The sequence below is a fragment of the Vipera berus genome (assembly GCF_964194415.1).
Source record: "Vipera berus genome assembly, chromosome: 4".
NCBI lineage: Eukaryota > Metazoa > Chordata > Lepidosauria > Squamata > Viperidae > Vipera > Vipera berus.
In genome coordinates this window covers 8822503-8839663 of record NC_138206.1, presented here as the reverse complement: position 1 = coordinate 8839663, position 17161 = coordinate 8822503, and the positions used below count along the sequence as shown (strand labels likewise).

The following is a 17161-nucleotide window of genomic DNA, read 5'->3' as shown; positions in this document are numbered from 1 at the left end:
TCACACTTACGACCACTGCAGCATCCCCATGGTCATGTAATCAAAATTCAGGCCCTTGGCAACTGACTCACATTTATGACGGCTGCAATGCCCCGGTGGTCCCCTTTGGCGACCTTCTGACAAGCAAAGTCAATGGGGAAGCCAGATGCACTTACTGTAACACCTGTGTTATTAACTTAACAACTGCAGCGATTCACTTAAAGAACTGTGGCAAGGAAGGTTGTAAAGTGGGGCAAAATTCACTTAATAACTTTCTCGCTTAGCAACAGAAATTTTGGGCCCAGTTGTGGTCGTAAGTCGAGGACTACCTGTAACGTCAGTAGCTTGGCAAAACTATCACCATCTAATTGTATTAGATGGTGATATAATTTCTAGGCTGAATTTGGGAAGGGCAACATGGAGGCTCTTGTTTGTTAGCATCTGGGATTCTTCTTTGAGCAAAAACGATCCAATAAATATTATATGCATACAGACTTTGAAATGTCTTTGATGAAATCCCCAAAGGCCTTTGGGCAACTCAGCTGATGTGAGATAAGGGGACAGAGGCTCTCAAGGATAGGAAATGGGCTAAAAAGTAGAAAATAGAGAGTACAAACAAATGGGTAATTCTGAAAAGCGATGAGATACACATAGTAGGGTGAGTGCATTTTAATTTGTGGATAAATGATCTGGAGTTAGAATTAATGGCAAGATGGCCATGTTTGTGGACAGTACCAAATAACTCGTGTTGGTAACGCTGGTTCATATTTATGACGGTTGCAGTGACCCGGTGTCATGTGATCACCTTTTGTGACCTGCTGACAAGCAAACTCAATGGGGAAGCCAGATTCACTTAACAACCGTGTTACTAATATGACAACCACAGTGATTCTCTGTGGTAAAGTGCCACAGTGTGGCAAAATTTCCTATTTTGGTTTAAGTGTTAATTTTGTTAATTTTTGCAATCTTTCTTTCCACAATTGTTAAGTGAATCACTGCAGTTGTTAAGTTAGCAAAGTGAATCTGGCTTCTCCACTGATTTTACTTGTCGGAAGGTCGCAGAAGGTTGATCGCACACTGCAACCGTCATAAATATGAATCAGTTGCCAAGCATCTGAATTTTGATCATGTGACCAGGGGGATGCTGCAATGGTTATAAGTCTGAAAAACAGTCATAAGTCATTTCTTTCAGTGCCACTGTAACTTTGAACAGTCGTTAAATGAATGATTGTAAGTCGAGGAAGGCCTTACGGTGTTCGGATAATTTTACACAAACCTCTCTCTTTTCTTTTTCAATTGTTTGCAGCAGAGTCACACAAGATGTCCTGCTCACAAATGTTCAGTCGAATCGCCAGGATGGATGCCTATTCAACATTCTGTAAGTGAGAATATTTCATCTCTTTCTTCTCTGGTGTGGTGGTTTGAAAGAAAGATGGAAAGTGATGTGTGCTAGAAATAGGACCCAAGGACCTAGCAATAAAATAAAAAATGTTCTGAAAGAAGCCTCCCAAACCCCAATGGAGGGAACCTGACACACATCAATCTACATAGATTTCCTTCTGAAATTTAGCTTTAGCAATTTTTGCTCTGGCTATGAGTTTTCGTAATTCTTTGCAAGCGTGCAATCTGCAGAATATTAGTTTGCTAGTTTTCAGGACTGGCAGTTCTTGTTTAACAACACTAATCGGAAGCTCTGTCCTTAAGTGACAAGGTTGTAAATTGGAAAAAAAAAATCATAGGACCACACTACTTAGTGACAACAGTTCTGGCAATCCTGGTTGCTGTCATTAAGCGAGGACCACGCGAGTTATTAAGCAAAGAACTCATGTAACCATGACTTTCGACTTCCAGCTGGCTTCCCACTGATTTTGATTGAGGGAATCCAGCAGAGTCGGTGACAAATTGTGATCACTTGGGTATACTGCAAGGGCCAAAAATACACGTCCAATAAAACGGCTACTTCAATGACATTGAGCAAGCAGTTGTTAAACAAGGATCACCACCAGAATAGGATTGGGAAAAACTGTAATTGTTCTGCTGGTGATGGCTAGCGTAAAGTTCATGGGGAAAAACATTTTTCTGCTCTTGTGATTCTCTCTATTTTTGTTTATACTGTATGTAGTTCACATTTCAGATGGCCCATTTCCAACTTCAGGCTGCAGCTGCAAATTTGTGCACACAGTGCATTTAATGTCTTATTAAGCTGAGTGTGATTTATGCCTCTGTTAACACAAATAAGGGTTGGTTGAAGTATTATCACAAATATGTCAATGTGCTGTGCAACCCACTTAAAAATGTGTTCTGAAAAGCAGAAGTTTGATTTTGGTGGTCAGTGTGATGCAGTTGAACCTCTTGGTCAAAAGCAGGAGGTTTCAGGGTGGCATATTGGAGGTGTATAAATTTTGATTTCTAAAAGAGTCTCTTGTCTGATTTATTTCCAATGACCCCCAAGTTATGCAGAAAATGTGCCGATGTCAAAAAACCAAATCTCATTCTGGATTGTTCAGGGTTTCTAAACTACTATGTTCCCATTTTATGATGAGAAAACAGTAATTTGGATAGAACTAAATCAATCCTGTGAAAATAGATAATGCATTTACGTCTCCAGATTTTTGTAGGACTGACCTTATGTTTAAAAAGGTTTGGGCACCATCACAGAAAGACAATATTTGCACTCCAGCAGTGTAATAGTGGTGTAGTTTAGCTAAAATACAGACGTTTTACATAAAGACGCTAGTGCTGTACTATTTTATATCCTTATATCAATAAATTCTCCTTCTACCCAGAAATCTTTGATCCTAATGAACGATTTACAAATAAGCTTTTAAACTGTTGGTGTAGATTGGTATGAAGCAGTAAGTACAAGCTGATCAGAAGAATTAAGGACAAAAAAAAAAAATACTTCACTAGACATTCCTAACAAGCGAACATGCTTATGACTTGATCGTGTTGCTGAGATGATTATAACAATCAGGAAAATGTACAATGAATGTTGAAATGTGCAAAGGATACCGGCAAAAAAAAGCTTTATTGTTAGACAAATTTATATTATTTACTTTTATCATCTGCACGCCGAAGTAAAAAAAAAATGACTATGGCTGTAGGACACTGTTCCGGAAGATTCTTCCTTTTACCGGTATACCGTTTTTGATGCCAAGGGTGTTTTTTTTTTTTTAAAAAAAAATGTTTACCTGAATACTTTTAATGTATTTGAACAACTGAGAAGAGAGCAAGGCCGTCTTTGAAGAGGTGGCAGTACTATTGAATATTCCTCTATATTTAGTTGTTTTTTCTTCTGATCAGTCCTTTGTTGTTGCTTTTTCCAGTTCATCTCGCTTGCTTATTACAAAGCAGTGAGGGGCAAAAATTGATTTTTCAGAGGCTCAGCATAGAGGCTGAAAGGTTGGAAACAGCTGGTTTCGTTGGACTGGTATCAGAAAGGGCTGCATTCATCCTTTGCAAGGTTTGCTATAATAGAAATCATTCAGTTGAGGTCAGAACGGGACGTTATCCTAGGTTAGCTTAACCCACATAATTGCTTTCTTGTTTGCTGCTTTTTTTGTGCTGCCAGAGGAAACGTATCTTTACACATCAAATAGCCGACCGTATGTTCTCTTCTATCACTGACTAATTTTCATATCAGATACAGGCAGTCCTCGACTAACGACCGCAACTGAGCCCCAAATTTGTGTTGCTAAGTGAGACCTTTCTCAAGTGAGCTATGCCCCATTTTTACAAGCTTTCTCGCCACATTTGTTAAGTGAACGAGCGGCAGTTGTTAAAGTTAGTAAAGATGGTTGTTATAGTGAAATCTGGCTTTCCCATTAACTTTGCTCGCCAGAAGGTCACAAAAGGAAACCACGTGATCCCGGGACATGGCAACCGTCATAAATACGAACCTGCTGCCAAGCATCTGAATTTTGATCACGTGACCATCATGGAGGGCCTTCTCAGGGTGCCGCCGGTAAAAGACTGCCGGCGGATAACACCCAGGGGGAGGGCCTTCTCAGTGGGGGCGCCTGCCCTTTGGAACCAGCTGCCCGTGGAGCTTAGGACCGCCCCCGACCTTCGGTCATTCCGCCGGGACCTGAAGACCTGGCTCTTTGATCTTTCCGGCCCAGGCTGAGAGTTTTTAATTGGGGTTTTATATTTTTCAGGGATCAAATTTAATTATTTTTAACTGTTTTTAACTTTTGTATTTTATTGACGTTTTTAAATACTTTGTAAACCGCCCTGAGTCCTACGGGAAAAGGGCGGTATATAAATTCAATAAACTTAAACTTAAACTTAAGTGTGAACGATGATCATAAGTTACTTTTTCAGTGCCAGCATAACTACAAATGGACATTGTAAGTTGAGGGTTACTTATATATGCTTCATTCAGAATAAAGGGACAAGAATGGGAACATATTTAGGTGATTTTTTTAAGTGTCCGAGTTGTCCTTGCGTAATGATTGATTTGTGTAGCAGCTGTTTGAAGTTACAGTGGTGCTGCAAACAATAACATTAAAATCAGTTCTCACATTTGCTGCCATTTCAGCGTCAAGATTCGGGCACTTTGCAACCGATGGGTGCTTATCACTATTGTAGTGTCTCGGGTCACTTTAGTTTGCACCATTTGTACACGTCACAGCTGGATTCCAACGGGCCAAGTCCATGGAGAAGCTGGCAGTAAAATTGCAAGTTGTGGTCACAGGCTGGCTTCACAGTTTAGTTCTTTTCCCTGCAATGAAAGCCAGCTAGAGGTAGATTTTGGGGTAGTATCATGTAGCTCAGGGGTCCCCAACCCCAGGTCCGTGGACCAGTACTGGGCTGCAGCATGCCAGCAACTGGTCCACACAAACAAGCAAAGCCCCATCCGCAGAATGCAGGTAGCACACAAAATCACGCACCCTCAGGTTGGTGGAAAAACCTCTCTCCACAGAACCGGTCCCTGGTGCCCAAAAGGTCTCTGATGTAGCTGATTCATATTAGTTGCAAGATTACACAACATTATTTAATGCCCTGCTAAGTTCTAACTGGAATGCTGTTTATTTTTTTTTAAAAAAACTAATGTTTCAGTTGCAAATCAGTGGCAGATGCAAACAATATACAGAAAGTCAGGATGTTATGGGCAACGGTTACAGCCTAACATATCTGAATCAGAATCAGAATAACAGAGTTGGAAGGGACCTTGTAGGTCATCTAGTCCAACCTCCCGCCCAAGCAGGAGACCCTACACACCATTTCTGACAGACGGCAGTCCAGTCTCTTCTTGAAAGCTTCCAATGATGAAGCTTCCACAGCTCCTGGAGGCAATCTGTTCCTTTAGTTCAGGGGTGTCAAACTCAATTTCATTGAGGGCCACATCAGCACTGTGGTTGCCCTCGGGGGGCCGGGTGGGTATGGCCAGGGTGGGCGTGGCCTACTGGGTGGGCGCAGCTGGAGTGCGTATGGCCTTCTGGGTGGGCATGGCCAGCTCTACATCATTGGCATCAAGGGTGCCTATGGAGGCCTGGGCAGGAGTGGGACAGATCTGGGGGTCTGTGGCAGAAGGAGGGTCTCTGGGCCAGGGCCAAGGCAGCAGGGACCGTTCCCTCACTGTTTCCAGGATGGCTTCGGGGGCCACATGAAACCACTTCGCGGGCCAGATCTGGCCCCCGGGACTTGTGTTTGACATGTCTGCTTTAGTTGGTTGTTCTCACTGTCAGAAAATTCCTCCTTATTTCTGCATTGAATCTCTCCTTGATCAGTTTCCATCCGTTATGCCTTGTCCGGCCTTCAGGTGCTTTGGAAAATAGGAATTTTGGGAGTTGAAGTCCACAAGTCTTAAAGCTGTCAAGGTTCAACACTCTGGCATTAAGGAAAAGGAGATAAGAAGTTTCTGTGACACTCTAAAGAAGACATTTCTCCTGCCAGGACTGCTAATCTACGCAGACCACGAGAGTCTGCAAATGATGCCCTCTATTGCAGTTCCATCAAATCGTTGAATCTCTGCAACTTGTCAAAAACGTGGAGTTGCTTGCAAAGGAGCATATAAACCGCAAGCTTTCATTAAGGCTGGGCTGTTAGGGTTTCTCACAGTGCCAGCCATCAATCACCGTATTTTTTAATTTTTTTTTAACTCAGAGTAACCATAAGACAAGTAATATCTCCTGGCTGACATTCAAGTGCCATCCTGATTTCTTCTAGGGCACCTTCTAGGACTCTCTGAGTAACTTTCCATAGCTCGTGCCAGCCTAGAAAGTGACAGGAGATTAGGAAGACAGTTGTGCAAAAAACATTTGGAGGTTACAAGCTGGCGTCCTTCTGGGCCAAGTTGCCGGTGGATTTGGCAACTGCCAGGCTTCCTGCCCCATCTGACTTTTAAAAAGTTTCTTAAAAAAAGGTATACTCCTAAAAGGACAAATAGCGTAGCCAGCCTAGTGTTAAGCAAAGTAGTAATTGTGGAGTGGATTGGTAGATTATTGGCCATCAAGTTGGTGTCATTTCTGAGCGACCACATAAATAGAGTTTCTCCATGGCGAAGTGTCCCTAAGTTGGCCCTTCAGCTCTTCCAATGATGCTCCGTCCCCCTCTAACTGACCCCTGTGGGCCCTCATCTTCTTCTCTTTTTCTCCGTCTTTCCCAACATTAAAGTCTTTTGCAGAGACCTGGGTCTTTGTATGGATTGATTCTTTTCTTTCAAGTCAGTTTCAACTCTTTGTGACCACAGAGATAGACCTTCTCCAGATTGTGTCCATTATGTGCCATCAAATCAGGGTCGACTCGCAGGGAACCGCATAGATTTTCTCCAGGCCAACCTGATCTATCTGTCTCCCAACATTCCCCCATCGCCACTATAAATGAGTTCTTCTACCTTGTGTGGGTCATCTCCTTCCTTCCTTCCTTCCTTCCTTCCTTCCTTCCTTCCTTCCTTCCTTCCTTCCTTCCTTCCTTCCTTCCTTCCTTCCTTCCTTCCTCCCTCCCTCCCTCCCTCCCTCCCACCTTCCCACCTACCTTCCTTCCTTCCTTCCTTCCTTCCTTCCTTCCTTCCTTCCTTCCTTCCTTCCTTCCTTCCTTCCTTCCTTCCTTCCTCCCTCCCTCCCTCCCTCCCTCCCTTCCTTCCTTCCTTCCTTCCTTCCTTCCTTCCTTCCTTCCTTCCTTCCTTCCCCTCTCTATTATTCCTTGCTTCCTCCCTTCCTCCCTTCTTTATTATTCCTTCCTTCTTCCCTCCTCCCTCCCTTCTTTACCCTTCCTTGCTTTCCCTCCCTCTCTGCCTCCATCCCGCCTTTATTATTTCTTCATTTCTTCCTCCATCCCTTCCTCCTTCACCCTCTCTCTTCCTTACTCCCTCCATCCCTCCTTCCTTCCCTCTCTTTCTTTCTTCCATCCCTTCTTCTTCCCTCCCTCCCTCCCTCCCTCCCTCCCTTCCCTTCTACAGAGAGCTAGGACTGGCTCATATTTATAACAATTGCAGGGGTCCCTGGGACATCTGATCCCCTTTGGCGACCTTCTGACAGGCAAAGTTAATGGGCAAGCCAGATTCATTTAAGAGCCGTGTTACTAAATTGAACAACTGCCGTGGTTCAACTATGGCGAGAAAGATTGCAAAAAGGGGCACAACTCACTTAACAAATGTCACACTTAGCGACAGAAATTTTGGGACTCAACTGTGCTTGTAAGTTTGATTACCTGTATAGAGAATCTTAGGACTACGTCATATCTCAGATGCTTATAAAAATCACTGCAAAGGAGGCAGATTTTCAGATAAATTCCCCTCCTCTGGCAATTAATTAGAATTTAGGCTCTCCCGGTTTGAAGTGGGTGTAAGTAAGGACATCCTACGGGGGCCAGTTGGACAGATGGGAGCTGCTAAATGGTATCAGGGGTCGTAATGACAGGAGCAATTAGCAAATATGAGGGGGGGAAAAATGGAGATGAAATGATAGCTTACAGCGACGGATGGTTGTGTAACAGCACTGATCCCTGATCTATCAGATGCTATGGATCAGCCAGCAGAGCAAAAAGGAACCTTTGGGGTGAGGCAGGATGGGGTGGAAATCAATCTTGACATTTAATAACCAAGTACACACGTTACAACTACACCTCTTAATCTTTCCACCCCTTTGTCATTTCTCCTGTCCAGTGTTTGCTGTCACTTTACAGCCTGGTGTACAAGCAGGGGCTTGTGGTCTAATATGGATGATGTCACAACTAATTATACCAAATTTTATTTTTTTCTTTCTCAGTTGCTCCTTGTAAATACATATAGGTTTGTGTGTGTGTGTGTGTGTGTGTGTGTGTGTGTGTGTGTGGCGTGAGAGCTGAGAAAAACAGGGGTATGTAACAAAAAGTGTTTAAGTTTTCTTTTAATGCTCAACAGTTTCCCCCATCTGATCCCTGGGGGAAAAAAAAACATTAGCTCAGGGGTCTTCAAACTTGGCCCTTTTATGACTTGTGGACTTCAACTCCCAGAATTCCTCAGCCAGGCACACTGAGGAATTCTGGGAGTTGAGGTCCACAAGTCATAAAAGGGCCAAGTTTGAAGACCCCTGTCTTAAAGCAGGGCTTTTCAACCTTTTCACCCATTGTACCACTTTTAGGATATGGCAACATCCGAGTACCACCAGTCGCCTAGCAAGGTGTCAAAAACTTGATGACCCCCCCAAAAGGAGAAAAAGTGATGAAGTACAGGTAGTCCTCGACTTACAACAGTTCCCTTAGTGACTGTTCGAAGTTACAATGGCACTGAAAAAAGTGCCCCCCCCAAGCCACAGCCGAGCAAGACACCTGCCTGCCCGCCCAGCGGCGCTCTTCCTCCTGTCCGAGGTCTTCATTGTTGTGAGCATTTCTGTTGAAGATTGGCAGCGGGGGTGGGGTGGGGTGGGTGTTTGGTTTTTATTCCCCCCCCCTCTGCTGGGTGGTTGCAGCAGGTTTTGGTCACTTCACATGACCCTGGGACACTGTGACCGTCATAAATATGAATCAGTTGCCAAGCATCTGAAGGTAAATCACAAGACCCTGGAGATGCTGCAACATTCCAGCTGATCGGTGCTTCTTCTGGGCTCTGAAGCACCAGGATCAGCACATAGTTCCAGCTGGATCCTGGCGCTGATCCTGGCGCTTCCGCTGAGCCCTGACAGCCCTGCAGCTCCAGCCGTCTCTCGCTCAGGCTTGTGCGGTGCTGCCACCGGTTCAGCTCATTCCCCTCCCCCACTACCACTTTTCTAGGATGGTCGTGTACCACCTGCCAGGTGCTAATGTACCACAGGTGATACCCGTACCACTGGTTGAAAAGCCCTGTCTTAAAGCGTCCTGGCTGAGGAATTCTGGAGGTTGAAGTCCACAAGTCATAAAAGGGCCACGTTTGAAGACCCCTGACTTTGCCACTTCTTTGCTTAATGATTAAGTAGACGGTCCCAATTGCAGTCACTAAACAAGGGCTATCTGTATACTGTTTATATGCTACTATTAGATGTGATATGATTTTATTGTCTTTGTGATTATAGATCATGGGTCTTCAAACTTGGCCCTTTTATGACTTGTGGACCAACTCCCAGAATTCCTCAGCCAGGCACGCTGGCTGAGGAATTCTGGGAGTTGAAATCCGCAAGTCATAAAAGGGCCAAGTCTGAAGACCATTGGTCTTATATATGAATGCATATGTATGTATAACAATACACATTTATTTTTAAAAAGGACTACCATATATACTTGTAGATAAGCCCATTTGCTGTTAAACCAAGCCAATATTTTGGGTGCTTTTTGGCACCTAAAATTCTCATCTTATCTGTGAGTACACACTATATATATATATATATACTCTTGGTCATGTTTGCTGAAATTGATCTATTATTAGCCTGGACTGAGGGTTTGGGTTTTTAGTTTTTAATTTTCGGGGCTATTTAATTTAATTCTATTTTAACTTTGTATATTGTATTGTTTTAATTGCCCTGTAAACCGCCCTGAGTCCTTCGGGAATTGGGCAGTATATAAATCCAAATAATAAATAAATAAATAATAAAGCTTAATACTGATTATTATTCATTTAAAGATTAGATTCAACCACCGATAATTTACTAATGATGTATTAGAAAGCTAATCTCCTTGACATTTTTTGATCCCTTATTTACTTATTTGCGCATTATTCTTTCATTTTCTTCATCTGCTCTCTATGCACCGCTGTTTGTTTTGTTTTCTCTAAAATATAAAAAAAAATAATCAAAGGCCAATCCAGCAGAGTTTAATGTAATTTTTATACTGCGTAGCAAATACAGTATGTAGCTTTTGTATTTTTATATTTTTAAAAGGGTGTGTGCAGTGCAATCATCTATAAGATATAAGATCTCTTTTTCCTGGAAAAAAAATAAATACAATTTATTGGTTAAATAAATACAAGAGTTGTTTTTGCACAGTACAACACAGTGCCTTCATTCCCCCCCCACCCCCCACCCCCCGCCTTGCAATCCCTTTCACACCACATTAGCTAACTAATTCTGGAGATAAGTTAGATGATGAAGAACACCACTTGGAATGAATATATAAACGGCACATGTTGCATTAAACACATTTTTCTGTTCTGTTGATCTTTCTGGTTGAATGTACAGTTACTGGGAAATATTAGGAAGACCTCAGCAACTTCTGGTTAATATATCCAGCACAGGTAAGTCCTTGGCTTATAACTACAATTGAGCCCAAAATTTCTGTTGCTAAGCGAGACATTTGTTAAGTGAGTTTTTGTCCCATTTTGCGACCTTTCTCGCCACCGTTGCTAAGTGAATCACGGCAGTTGTTCAGTTAATAACACGGTTGTTAAGTGAATCTGGCTTCCCCATTGACTTTGCCTGTCAGAAGGTCGCCAGAGGGGATCACGTGACCATGGGGATGCTGTAACAATGGTAAGCATGAAAAACGGTCATAAGTCACTTTTTTCAGTGACTAAGTTGTAAATTGAGGACTTCCTATATTGGATTAGGGATGCGGTGGCTCAGTGGGTTAGGACGCTGAGCTTGTCGATCAGAAGGTCGGCAGTTTGGCGGGTTGAATCCCGAGTGCCGCGTAGCAGAGTGAGCGCCTATTACTCATCCCAGCTTCTGCCAACCTAGCAGTTCGAAAGCACGTAAAAATGCAAGTAGAAAAATAGGGACCACTCCGGTGGGAAGGTAACAGCGTTCCGTGTGCCTTTGACGTCTAGTCATGCTGGCCACATGACCACGGAGACGTCCTCGGACAAGCGCTGGCTCTTCAGCTTTGAAACGGAGATGAGAACCGGCCCCCAGAGTCGGAAACGACTAGCACGCATGTGCGGGGGAACCTTTACCTTACCTTATATTGGATTGCTAGCAAATGCTGATTAAGATTTCTCTGCCTTTCTGGTTTAAAGAAGGTGGCTTTTAATATTAATGTACTCTGGAGGGTTTTTTTTAGTTTTGTATTGCTGAAGGTTGTTTCCTACAACCAAGATAATTTCATTGAAAGCTACAAGTAGTTCACCATCTGCTTAAGAAAAAAGCGGTGCCAAACAATTGCACAAAGAGGCTTTCGAGGGACCCAGAGAGGGCTTTCAGGGGTAGTTCTAGTACCATGGAGGCTAATAACCATTATTCCTCATGAATTGATCTGAATTTTTATTGAAGATTAAAAAAAAGATACCGTAATCTTTATTCTCAGTTTTTACTGTGAGCAAACTGGCCCACATTAAGAATGAAATTCGATTGCCTTCTCTCAAAAGAAAGTATATATCTACTCATATATATATACATAACACACATATACACATGGTATATACATATACATATACATATCATATACATATACATATAGTTTAATGAAGAGAAGGACAAGGGGTGACATGATAGCAATGTTCCAATATCTCAGGGGCTGCCCCAAAGAAGAGGGAGTCAAGCTATTCTCTGAAGCCCCTGAAGGCAGGACAAGAAGCAACAGATGGAAACTAATCAAGGAGAGAAGCAACCTAGAACTAAGGAGAAATGTCCCGACATGAGAACAATTTACCAGCAGAACAACCTGCCTCCAGAAGGTGTGAATGCTCCAACACTGGTAGTTTTTAAGAAGAGACTGGACAGCCATTTGTCTGAAATGGTATAGGGTTTCCTGCCTGAGCAGGGGGTTGGACTAGATAATAATAATAATAATAATAATAATAATAATAATAATAATAATAATAATAATAATAATAATAATAATAATAATAATAATAATAATAATTATTATTATTATTATTATTATTATTATTATTTAATTTCTATACCGCCCTTCTCCCGAAGGACTCAGGGTGGTGTACAGTCTACGGTCCCTTCAAACATAATTACTATTACTATTACTACTACTACTACTACTACTACTGTTGTTGTTGTTGTTGTTGTTGTTATTATTATTATTATTATTATTATTATTATTATTATTATTATTATTATTATTATTATATACATATAGCACTTATATACTGCTTCATAGTGCTTTACAGCCCTCTCTAAGCAGCTTACAGACTCAGCATATTTGCCCCCAACAATCTGGGTCCTCATTTTACTGTCCTTGGAAGGATGGAAGGCTGAGTCAACCTTGAGCTGATCAGAATCAAATTCCTGGAGCAGTGAGTTAGCCTCCAGTATTACATTCTAACTACTGCGCCACCATGGCTCTTACCTACACACACACACACACACACACACACACACACACACAAATATTAATCACTGTCTATCTTGAATACATAGCAGAAAGAGGAAACTTGAGAGTTCACATGTTTGATGCTATATGGAACAGAACTGTTCTGCTTCAGATACCATGAAACCCCCTCCCAGAAGGTAACAAGGAAAACAAGTCACAGAGAGTATGGTAGCATCCCAGACAATACTGCGGATCAGGATATCATAAAGTCTCCTCCCAGAAGGTAACAAGGAGAACAAAGAGAAGTGAGGATGTATAGCATCTGAGACAATCCCGCAGACCTTGCTCAAGCATCGCTTATATGCCGTGCCCTGGACAGAAGGAAGTGAACTACCAATGATCTTTTCTGCCATCCTCACCACTCTCTGCACTGCCTTTCAGCCTGAAGCAGGGATGCTTCCAAACCAGACAGCAATGCAATATGACAGGATGCTCTCGATCGTCCCTCTGTAGAAAGTGGTCAGGACAGGGGAAGGAAGATGTGCTTTTCTCATGCGACGCAGAAAATGCAGGCGCTGCTGTGCCCGCTTCACCAGTGTCTCACTGTTGAGTGACCAAGCCAGCACCATTTCTATGGTAGTCAATTCCAAAGCTGAATTTATTTTATTTTATTTTTATTTTTATTTATTTTAATTCCATTTATATCTCCGAAGACTCAGGGCGGCTTACAAGCTTAGCAGTGTTATGTGTTGGGTTAATAAAAAGGTTTGCTTTTACAGGTAGACCTTGAGTTACAACCGTAACGGAGCGATGCCCATGAACGTCGTAAGTCATAATGATCGTAAAAAAAAAGTCAGTCACATGACCCAACTATTTTACGACTCTTTAAATGGTGGTTATTAAGCAAAGACAGCAGTTGTAAAATGAGCACGTGGTTGTTAAGCAAATAGCACAGTCATTAAGCGAGCCAGTGTGTTTGCTATGAGCATGGATTTGCCGAAAACTGGAAGTAACTGCCAGTTTTCACCAAACCATCATAAAACATGTGACTATAGGATGTTGCAAATGGCTGTTAATGTGACTGTGTTGCCACAGTGCCCAAAATGGGGTCACATGACTGTGTGGATGGGGGAGTGCTAACCTTCAGAACTTTGGATATGGGTCATAAGTCCCCTTTTTCAGATCCGTCGTAATTTTGAATGGTCCTAAATAGAAGACCACCTGTATCTGTCCAGATTCTTCCAGGGTGAAATATCTTTGTTTCTTTTTTTTATTTGCATTTCTGCAGCTTCTGAAATGATTTATTTAGAACAATGTTTTTCAAACTTGGCAACCTTAAGATGAGTAGACCTCAACTCTCAGAATTCCCCAGCTGACATGCCGGCTAGGGAATTCTAAGCGTTGAAGTCTACTCGTCTTAAAGTTGACAGGTTGGAAAAACACTGATTTAAAACTTTTAAAGAGTGGCTTGATTTTTTTTATTTTTAAAGAAACACACAACATAAAATTAAGTTCCCAACTGCCTTAAGACTGATCGGGTGCTTCCAAGAAGAGATTGGATAACCAATATTGTATATATTATGTGGGTCGATTTGATTATCAGATAGAAATCCTCTTCTTTGTGGCAACCCCTGAGATATTGGAACTCTGCTATCATGTCCCCCCTCATCCTTCTCTTCATTAAATTAGACATACCCAATTCCAGCAACCGTTCCTTATATGTTTTAGCCTCCAGTCCCTTGATCATCTTTGTTGCTCTTCTCTGGACTCTTTCTAGAGCAGGCATGTCAAACTGCCAGCCCGTGGGCCAGATGCATCACAATGAAACTGAGCCCATTGCCAGCAATGGGGAAAAAGTTGTGATACGTCACACAACATCATGTGATGGCGTGAGTTTTGACATGCCTGTTCTAGAGTCTCAACATCTTTTTTACATCGTGGTGACCAAAACTGGATGCAGTATTCCAAGTGTGGCCTGACCAAGGCCTTGTAAAGGGGTATTAACCCTTCACGTGATCTCGATTCTATCCCTCTGTTAATGCAGCCTAGCACCGTGTTGGCTTTTTCGGCAGCTGCAGCACACGGCTGGCTCATGTGTAACATTAAATTTATTTTAACATTTTCCCCCTTTTTTGTCATTTCCCCCCCCTTTTTTTGTACACCAATCTTTTTTCTTGTTTGTTGTTGTTAGGCCTGGATGTATGTTTTTCTGTTTTGTATTTTATTTTTGTTGATAAAAAATAAATATATGTCTTTTAAAAAAAGAAGAGATTGGACAACAATTTGTCTAAAATGGTACAGGATATCCTGATTGAGCAGGACCTCCAAGATCCCTTCCAACTCTGTTATTCCATTGAATAGGAAACCTAATTTGGTAAACTGTTCTCTTTTCAAAAGATAATTTATAGATATAGTGTTGTGATTCAGGGTCAGCCTGTGGGTTCGGCAGTTGGGTCGGATGACTCAGAGGAGGAGGAGGAGGGGGGTGTTGAAGAACTTGCTGATGATGGCTTTGAGGCTCCGCAGAGCTCCCAGCCAGGCCCCTCCCACCTGGTGGAGACCCAGCTGTGTGAGCCTGACAGCGTGGATGAAGATGACCCACAGCTGGCCCTGTTCAAGGACGCCCGACGCAGGAGGCAGTCAATCAGGAGTAAACAGAGGAAGGCAATGGGGCACCTCGGAAGGAGGCAGAGAGAAGCCATGCCCTGAACTCTATATAAGGGGAATGTGTGGGAGGGCTGGTTTGCTGAAGGCAACCGCTCGGATGGTTCATGTTTCTTAAAGCTCCGGCTTCTTGGTTCGTGTCTTGTTTGTTTTTGTAGCTATAAATTTGGCAGGCGTAGTTCCAGCCTCTTGCCGTTTGTGGAGGGGTTGTCCCTGCCTTTTCTGCAGGGCCGGTAGCAGGCTGGTACAGAACATATAGGAGGTTCCATAGTAAAGGATAAATAATACATCACACTCTTGCATATTTATTTAATATGGTTATTATTTAATATTATTTTATTTATTTAATATGGTTATTGTCCTCTCCAGGTTGTGAAATTATTTCAATAAAGACTTATGTATAAGTGTGAGTAGTATCTGGGTGTTGGAGATATGCAATACTTTAGATATAATTTGGAAATGGTAATTCAGACTACACGGGAACGTGATTGCAGCTCCTGTCTGCAAGTATTTAATAGGGCTGGAGAAAACACTGCATCTCTCACAAACTCTTTAAAGCAGCTACATTCTCTGCAGCTACTAACTGATCCTGGGAACGGGTGCAGTTGCTTTAAAGAGTTGCAGTGTCCTAATCCATTTCTATGTATCCTAAATATCTTTTGGGACTTGAAACCAAAGTACAGATAATCCTCAACTTACAACCATTCATTTAATGACCATTCAAAGTTTACAACGGCAAAGTGACTTATGCGAGGTATTGGGACTGCAATGGGGTGGGCATGGTTTTGGTGTGACGCATCCGGTCCGCGGGCTGACATGCCTGTGAAAGTCAATGGGGAAGCCAGATTCATTTAACAACTGTGTTACTAAGTTAACAACTGCAGTGATTCACAAAACAGGTGTGGCAAGAAAGGTCATAAAATGAGGCAAAACTCACAACAACAGAGCTTTTGAGCTCAGTTGTTAAGTGAGTTTTGCCTCATTTTATGACCTTTCTTGCCACACCTGTTTTTTGGTGTGGCAAAACCTTTGAGCTCAGTTGTGATCGTAAGCTGAGGACTAGCTGTATTGCCCCGTTTTAACTTGGTTGAAAACAAATTCCAATTATGAGTTTAGAAATAATAAATGTAGAAATAATTAAAATAAAATAAGGGGTAGGCAACCTTGGCTCTTTTAAGATTTGTGGACTTCAACTCCCAGAATTCCTGAGTCAGCATGACTGGTTCAGGAATTCTGGGTATTGAAGTCCACAAGTCATAAATTATATATATACATGGTAAAGGTAAAGGTTCCCCAGCACATGCGTGCTAGTCGTTTCCAACTCTAGGGGCCGGTGCTCATCTCCGTTTCAAAGCCGAAGAGCCAGCGCTTGTCTGAGGACGTCTCCGTAGTCATGTGGCCGGCATGACTAGACGCCAAAGGCACACGGAACGCTGTTACCTTCCCACCGTAGTGGTTCCTATTTTTCTACTTGCACTTTTACGTGCTTTCGAACTGTTAGGTTGGCAGTGATGAGACACATACAAACAGATGGGGCCTTACACACACACACACACACACACACACACACACACACACATATATATATATATATGTGTGTCAAATGTTAACTATTTAGATTACCTTGCTAGGCCCCAAACATGGAGCAAATCTTTATTTCCTGTTTTCAGCCTTATCTCAAAGGCCATCGAACAGGCTGTAGTCACAACGGACAGTTCATATATTTGTGTAAATTACTAACAAAGAATTAAGGGAGACTAAGATGCATTTCTGACTCTTTAGTCTTCATCAGTCAGTCATACCCTTCTGAGATTCGAACCTGGGCTGATTGCATATTAGGCAGTACTTTTACCTCATGAGCCACAGATTCTCTCTCGCTCTCTGTTAGCTTTCTGCAAGGGGAGATATGAGTCAAATGTTAACTATT

General features: G+C 42.3%; 1 protein-coding gene across 1 annotated transcript in view; it reads left to right on the top strand.

Moving 5' to 3' along the window:
• Positions 1 to 17161, top strand: part of DLG2 (discs large MAGUK scaffold protein 2) — a gene marked incomplete at both ends in the record, with an annotated part of 1167883 nt that overhangs the window by 230462 nt on the left and 920260 nt on the right. Inside the window, one exon of the mRNA XM_081327813.1 lies at positions 1286 to 1357. Within this exon, the coding sequence (XP_081183939.1) occupies positions 1286 to 1357 (72 nt within the window). The remainder of the gene's footprint in view (positions 1 to 1285; positions 1358 to 17161) is intronic.